Source organism: Mytilus trossulus, chromosome 9 (genome assembly GCF_036588685.1).
Source record: "Mytilus trossulus isolate FHL-02 chromosome 9, PNRI_Mtr1.1.1.hap1, whole genome shotgun sequence".
Lineage (NCBI taxonomy): Eukaryota > Metazoa > Mollusca > Bivalvia > Mytilida > Mytilidae > Mytilus > Mytilus trossulus.
In genome coordinates, this window is record NC_086381.1 from 23,337,391 (window position 1) to 23,346,148 (window position 8,758).

At 33.5% G+C, this 8,758-nt stretch overlaps 1 protein-coding gene across 1 annotated transcript; it reads left to right on the forward strand.

Annotated features, from left to right (window-relative positions):
* The first annotated feature begins 10 nt into the window (after positions 1-10).
* Positions 11-3,798, forward strand: LOC134683717 (perlucin-like protein). Its single transcript, XM_063543032.1, has 5 exons — positions 11-113; positions 1,082-1,176; positions 2,166-2,247; positions 2,846-3,059; positions 3,700-3,798. Exons 1-5 carry the CDS (start codon positions 56-58, stop codon positions 3,734-3,736), a joined length of 486 nt encoding a protein of 161 aa, XP_063399102.1. The 5' UTR covers positions 11-55; the 3' UTR covers positions 3,737-3,798.
* The last annotated feature ends 4,960 nt before the right edge of the window (positions 3,799-8,758 follow it).

Here is an 8,758-nt window from a genome sequence, read left to right on the forward strand (position 1 = left end):
TGTAAAATCAGATAATTTCTATGATCGAAATTTTCACTGAACGCTTTCCTCTGCAATGATGGGAAACTCTTTATGGATGAAAATTGTTCCTTTGATCTGTATTTTTGTATTGGGTATGTACATATAGTTCTTTTATTTTAATCCTGCAATTGAACATTCTACTACACAAATACAGATAGACTATATTATGTATACCAAGAAGCGACAAACAGAGCAAATCTAACAACAGGTTAAAATCTAACTGACCTGTAATTTTCAGACGAATCAGTCAACCCGTCGGTAGGTTGATGCACCTGAAATGGTAGTTTTAATGAAGTTTTGCAGTTTTTGTTTACTATATATTATATATATTATAATATAATTATAGATTGAGATAAACTGAAATCAGTTATAATGTTCAGCAAAGTAAAAGCTACAAATGCATCAACAAGATTAAAATTGTCAATTGACGCCTTAATGAGTTATTGCCCTTTTTAGTGATTTTTTTACCCTATTTTATAATTTTTGTATTTTTGTTTTACAAAAATCCTCCCAGGCCTTTAAAAACTGCTTTAGGACAAATTGAAGCAAACTTGGTCACAATTTTTATTTCTAGTGTAAGAAATGTGTCCGATGACCCCGCCTGCATACTTGCCAATATGCCTAAAAATCGAAGATAGCAATAACAAGCAGTTTTTGTCTAATATCATCTTCTGATAACTTAAAACTGTGAACAGAATCTAAAGGACTATAGGTAATTCAACTGTTCGTACTCATATATATATATAAATAACGGCACGTCATTTTCAACTGAATTTCAATAATTATATAACCTGTTGCCTCTCGATCAACTATTACTAACGGTAGTACTTAAAAAAAAATATGACCAGAATGGTTTTTAAATTCCATTCTTTTCCGAACCTAAACTAAATTGTGTTTGTGCTTAATTTGCATAAAATATATGCACATGGACGTTAAGCACCAACAAGTAAAACTATTGATAAGCAATTTATCAAAACTGCATGTGCTACATATTAAACAGAAATTTAAAAAATATACCACAGCATACAATTTCCATGCATAAGTTTATATTTTAAAACAGGAAATTCAGGCATAACTGGACACCATATGTGGGTGAAGTTTCAGAACAAGCAATACATGTTCGTCGAAGAGCCAATGACATGGATGGACGCTCAGGTTGGTCCTTTCTTTAATCAAGAGTCCAATTATTGCCGGTTTTCAGATATTTAACCATGTATGTCATCAATAAATGCATATAATCACGAACTATATTTACTTGAGATTCGGAATGGTGCCTGAATAACTAACCAAACATATATAGGATTAACCAAATGATGTGAACCACTTCCTATTTTCAGTTATTTTCGGATTTGGCTGGACTTGATTCATGTCCCCTCCTTTTATGTTGCCCCTTTAATAATCATAAGTTTACTGCTAACAAGAAGATTACCATAATACTGACATCTGCAGGAGGGCAATCAGTAGGCTGGCAGTTATCAGTTTAAAACATATAAATAAGTAAGAAAGAAATAACAAAAAGGGAATTGTAGCAAGTATAGGATTTGGCTTAATCACGATAGGTATAGTGTCCGGCTAGGATCGTGGTTTTTCGAGTGATTTGATCGGGCTTTTAGGAGTGTGACCACTTTTTTCGAGTGAACATGAACAAAAATGTAAACAAACAGACTTCCTTTCTAATAGACGTGATATAGACGCTTGAGTTTGATATACACAGTTATTATATATACCTACCGTGTTATTATCCTTATTTTTTCATGTACAGATAGTCTGCTCAATACGAGTAAAATCAGTAGGTAAATATAATAAACATAATACGCTAATTTGAAAATATAGGTGACATATTTAATGAAAAGGGGGTGTTATATAGTGCACTTGGTGCCTGTGAAATAAGAAACACACACACAGGAATAAGTTAATTTAAACTAACAAGAAAATCAGGACAATTAGATCTATATAGTATATTGACGACTGACGTACTGAAATAGTAACTTGCTTCTCTTCTTCAAATTTAATAAAATAAGTTCTCCGCACTTGCTCCTCGTTGTATACATGTCGTGCGACGACAACGAGGAGCAACTGCGGAAAACTAATTTTAATTAGATAACTCTTATTCACAATATTAATGACAAATGTTATTTTTTTAGAGTGTATGTAGATCGATTGGCGGATTCCTAGCAACAGTTTCTAAGGAAAAAGAAATGAGGTTTATCAAGTCCATGACAAGAGGTATGCATATACTCAAATAGTAGACGGATAGAACTAGAGTAGAATATGTATTATTATTATCATTATTAAAAGTTTCTCGCAAAATTGTCTGAAATATTTGTACTTCGATTTCTATCCTCTTTTAGATATAGGGTCATAAGCATTTTGAGAATTAAACACACGTTTCATTTAAAAAGAAACATGATAGTTAGTAAAGTGTTGTAGGGCAATGTACACAAATTACGTCACAAATCAACCAAATTCAACCATGATAGATATATATATATATTCGGGGACAGAGAAAAAAGGGGGAGGACAAACATATATATCCTGTCCCCAAGTAACTATGTATTTAACTGGTATTTTTTACCGTTAGACTTTAGAAAAGGTTGTTTTCGTCTATTTTTATTTGTTTAATTCATTACTATGATATAGTAAGGGTCTTATAATATCAGGTTTGGGTTTGTCATCAAAGGACTTGAAAGTTTGTAAAATCAGTTCAATCTCATTAAAATATAGATCTATGATTTCGTTATCCTCATAATTTGACGCAAGTTACGATAGATCTGAATTTGAATTGGATTAAAATCACTTTAAATTATTTCCATGTGTTGTAAAGTTTCTGCTAACAACGTATGGATTGGTGCCACGGACATGTTTGCAGAAGGACACTGGGTCTGGATTGAAGATTTAGAACAGATGTCTTATACATACTGGTACCCCGGACAACCAAATGAAGGAAAGGGGGGAAATTGTTTAGTCTGGTACAATTACCACGGATTCAACTGGCACGATTCTGGATGCCATAACAAATTCATGTTCATTTGTCAACGGTAATTTTCTTTTCTTCGTAATCAGCAATTTACAGTTTACACAGCCGTACGTTATTCTCGAAATTAAACACATTTTGTTTTCTTCAATGTTTACATCTTCTGACATCATAATTCGACTTCTCTTGAATTGAACTTTAAATGTGCGTATTGTTATGCGTTTACTTTTCTACATTTGCTAGAGGTATAGGGGGAGGGTTGAGATCTCATAAACATGTTTAACCCCGCCGTATTTTTGCGCCTGTCCCAAGTCAGGAGCCTCTGGTCTTTTTTAGTCTTGAATTCTTGTATTATTTTAATTTTAGTTTCGTGTGTACAATTTGGAAATTAGTATGGCGTTTATTATCACTGAACTAGTATATATTTGTTTAGGGGCCAGCTGAAGGACGCCTCCGGGTGCGGGAATTTCTCGTTACATTGAAGACCTGTTGGTAACCTTCTGCTGTTGTTTTTTCTATGGTCGGGTTGTTGTCTCTTTGACACATTCCCCATTTCCATTCTCAATTTTATTATAAAATTTGTCATCAAACAGTCAAGGAACAATTGAGATATATGCTAACCATGCATGATGTACATTAATAATCTAAGATGCTATAAATCATGATGTATATATATATACATATTTCTGTTTATACTTTTTCAGTTCTGTACGCAGTAAAGAAGAAAAAACTGAAGGATGAATGCTGACTTATGAGTTTCATCAAAATAAAATATATGAAACAATAAAACGTCCCATACTGGCTTTATTTTATCAGTCGATATACACACCTTAATTTTCGCAATAAGAAATTGCGATGCAAACTCGAAAGTTCATGTATGTTTAACCACCTGAAAACCTTTTTAGACCTATTGCATTATATATGTGTGTCTGTCTATAGTCAGGATGGTTGTTATTTAGTACCATGTATTATATTTGTTTTTCGTTTAAAATTGAGAATGGAAATGGGGAATGTGCCAAAGAGACAACAAACCGATCATAGAACTGACAACATCCAGGGGCGGATCCAGCCATTTTAAAAAGGGGGTTCCTAACCAAGGACAAAGGAGGGGATTCAACTACATGTCCCCATTCAAATACATTGATCGTCCAAAAAGGGGGTTCAAACCCCCGGACCCCCCCCCCCCCCCCCCTCTGGATCCGTGCCTGAACATCAGAAGGTCACTAACAGGTCTTCAATGTCTTAAATAATGTCATTTTATTTTCTTATTTGAATTGTTTTATATATTTCGCATGCCAGAACCTTTTATAGCTTGCTATGTAATAAGGATTTTTTTCAAGGTTGAAAGGCCGTACGATGAGTTATAATATATATTATAGATTATTTGGTCTCGAGTGGAGAATCAATCTAATTAAAATATTGATCTCTGATTACGTTATACTGCAATCTAATTAAAATATTGATCTCTGCAGTATAACGTAATCAGAGATCAATATTTTAATTAGATTGGTGGAGAATTGTCCAATGGCAATCATACCACACTTTCTTAATTCACAAAAGCCAGATCATTTAATGTCACATTTAGATATATTAATGATATTCTGTCCATTAACAATCCAAACTTTTCTGATTTGGGTTCCATTTAACGAGACAACTTAATTTCAATTTTAAAATTGTCAATCCCCAATCTTCACCTGCATATGGGATATACATTTCCCCAATTCATTCGGTATTCAAGAGCTTGCAGCTGCTTCTTTTACTTTGTAAAACGTCAACAGTGTCCGAGTAGAAATTTGATGAACCAGGTGTATGTCAAAGAACGTCTCGTCATTTTTCTAAAAAAAAAATCATCGGAAGATACCAAGACCTTGTTGATAAATATTTTGTATCAACTTCACAAATAATACACGATGGTTTTAAAGTATTGATTTTAAACACTGAGGTTGTTTATCATCTAAATAGTGTGTAACAGTATTCTTTTACTTGTCTTTATAAAGTATTACTTTAAATGTTTAGTATATTTATGGTAAATAAAATTGAGAATGGAAATGTGTCAACGAGACAACAACCCGACAATAGAAAAAACAACAGCAGAAGGTCACCAACATGCAGGTCTTCAATTTAGCGAGAAAAAACTCCATTTGACCTGGTTCGGTACTTATACATCCCGTCATTGTGCTGTGTCACATTTTTGTGTTCTTGTCTTCCGTTTGTGCTATATGCCTTTTTGTGTTCTTGTCTTCCGTTTGTGCTATATGCCTTTTTGTTTTTCTTTTTGACATAATTGTTTGCCCTTATATCGATTAAGATTAACACAATGTTGACTTCTGTTTCACCATTTTTGACATTTTTACCTATTTTTATGTCTGTTTGTTTGTTCGTACATCGTTGTCATACAAGTGAGATATTAAGCTAGTTGTAAAACCAGGTATATTCCACCAATTTTTACATATGCAAATATCTGTAAGTCAGGAATATTACAGTTGTTATCCATTCGTTTGATGTGACTGAGCTTTTGATTTTGCCATTTGATTAGGGACTGGTTTCCATTTTGAATTTTCCTTGGAGTTTGATATTCTTTGTTGTTTTACCTTTTTTATATATAGAATGTGTCGCCGTGTGTGTAGTGTATATTTTACAGTTATTGTTTTTTTTATTGCTTGTGGGAGAGCTGTCATATGTTAGTTTTTATTATGACATTTGTTATATATCTTTATATTTTAGTATATATGCACTAACTAACGAACGTATACGATGATGTCAAATATACTGTTCTCAGATCAACTTCTTTTGATTTTTTTGTGGATAGTTGTACCACATCTCCTTATTTTTATAGTACTAACGCAAAACATAGATCGTAAATTTCTTCGTTGTAGTTGTAGTTGGTTGGTTCATGTACGTCCAGTTGCAAATATTTCAAGCATATTTAGGACGAGAACACTGAAATTAACAATACTTACAATTCTGAGTGCGGGATTAGGATCGGAGAAATTAAGACTTCCACACGAAATGAGGGTATACTGGATAGGGACAGAAATTTTACCTTGCAACACGTTACCTAAGGACCCCTTAAAGAGTTATTGCAAGGGCAAATTCCTTCGTGAATTATGGACAAAAGTAATATGACATATTAGAAAAACGCCAACGATACAACATCCGAACATCACACCAAGCAACACAATATCTAAAGGCCAATATATTATGATTGACATTATGATATGTAAAACCAACATGTATAAATCGCGTTTACTCTTTAACAGATTGTGATTGGGGGTTCAAAATCATGATTATTTAATCCTTCAGTATTCTTTATATGCATGTCGGAAGGCGGTAGTCTTTCAATCGGTGTTTGTTGTTGGTTGCAATATGATATATTGGGATTTTGTTTATCAACGAATCAGACAGTTTGGTTTCTCTTTTGAAACGTTTCAAATTAATAATGTTTAGGGTTTTACGGCAACAAGATTTGCTCAATGCTGAAAGTTGTACTACGACATCCATAGATTCAGATATCCCTGTCTTTTGATCGCTGGTGAATAGCTGTTAGTAGCTGTCTCATTGGTCATCAAAGACATTACATGTACCTTATTTTCATACTGTTAAAAACGATTTTGTTGTTTTGTTTTGTGTTTTTCATACTTTCTGTATTCAGCCATCTTGTAGTTCAGCAAAATAAAATAAATAAAATAAAAATAAAACAAACAATATAACTAATAATTTCGTGATGTACAATGATAAGATGGTTAAGTACAAACAAAAAATATGAAAACACATGATACATGTTAACAAACTGTTGTGTATTGCCCTCTTTTCATTAGGAAAACCTTACTATCAAAATCAAACCGTGTTTCGAATGAGAAACATTAAACATTGCCCCTTGCAATTTTACGTCTTGAATAGAGCGTACCTAAAATTTTCTTGTTACAGTTGGACGGTTTTTTCACTCTACTTTTTGTTTTTTGATGCAAAGCCCCGACTGTTCCTGCGGCGTCTATCGTTGTAACTTTGTTTTTTCTAGCTACGAACGCTAAATAATTATCCACCATTTCTCGGCCTATTGCTAAATTAGGATATATTTTCCAGGGAAATTTACGGTTTACGACAAAATAATCTTCTGCATACCCATATGATATATGGCTTTTCTTAAATGCTCTTTCAACTTCTTTTTCTCCACGTATATTCGTTATTTTGTGAACATTCAGTAATAAATCACTACGTTTACCAGAAAGAAGTATCGGGTTTCTATAAATAGTAGTATTGTTTACAACTCCTTCCAAAGTGGATAAAAATCCTCGATCCTCCGGGTGCGGGAATTTCTCGTTACATTGAAGACCTGTTGGTAACCTTCTGCTGTTGTTTTTTCTATGGTCGGGTTGTTGTCTCTTTGACACATTCCCCATTTCCATTCTCAATTTTATTATAAAATTTGTCATCAAACAGTCAAGGAACAATTTAGATATATGCTTACCATGCATGATGTACATTAATACCCATAAGATGCTATAAATCATGATGTATATACATATTTCTTTTTATATTTTTTCAGTTCTATTAAAAGAAGAAAAAACTGAAGGATGAATGCTGACTTATGAGTTTCATCAAAATAAAATATATGAAACAATAAAACGTCCCATACTGGCTTTATTTTATCAGTCGATATACACACCTTAATTTTCGCAATAAGAAATTGCGATGCAAACTCGAAAGTTCATGTATGTTTAACCACCTGAAAACCTTTTTAGACCTATTGCATTATATATGTGTGTCTGTCTATAGTCAGGATGGTTGTTATTTAGTACCATGTATCATATTTGTTTTTCGTTTAAAATTGAGAATGGAAATGGGGAATGTGCCAAAGAGACAACAAACCGACCATAGAACTGACAACATCCAGGGGCGGATCCAGCCATTTTAAAAAGGGGGGTTCCTAACCCAGGACAAAGGGGGGGGGGTTCAATTACATGCCCCCATTCAAATGCATTGATCGTCCAAAAACAGGGGGTTCCAACCCCCCCGGACCCCCCCCCCCCCCTTTCTGCATGGATCCGCGCCTGAACATCAGAAGGTCACTAACAGGTCTTCAATGTCTTAAATAATGTCATTTTATTTTCTTATTTGAATTGTTTTATATTTCGCATGCCAGAACCTTTTATAGCTTGCTATGTGATAAGCATTTTTTTCAAGGTTGAAAGACCGTACGATGAGCTATAAAATATATTCTAGATTATTTGGTCTCGAGTGGAGAATTGTCCAATGGCAATCATACGTCCACACTTTCTTAATTCACAAAAGCCAGATCATTTAATGTCACATTCAGATATATTAATGATAGTCTGTCCATTAACAATCCAAACTTTTCTGATTTGGGTTCCATTTAACGAGACAACTTAATTTCAATTTTAAAATTGTCAATCCCCAATCTTCACCTGCATATGGGATATACATTTCCCCAATTCATTCGGTATTCAAGAGCTCAGCTGCTCCTTTTACTATGTAAAACGTCAACAGTGTCCGAGTAGAAATTTGATGAACCAGGGGTACATGTATGTCAAAGAACGTCTCGTCATTTTTAAAAAAAAAAACATCGGAAGACACCAAGACCTTGTTGATAAATATTTTGAATCAACTTCACAAATAATACACGATGGTTTTAAAGTAGATTTTAAATACTGACGTTATTTATCACCTAATTAACGTGTAACAGTATTCTTTCACTTGTCTTTTTAAAGTTTTACTTTAAATGTTTAGTAAACTCCATTTGAC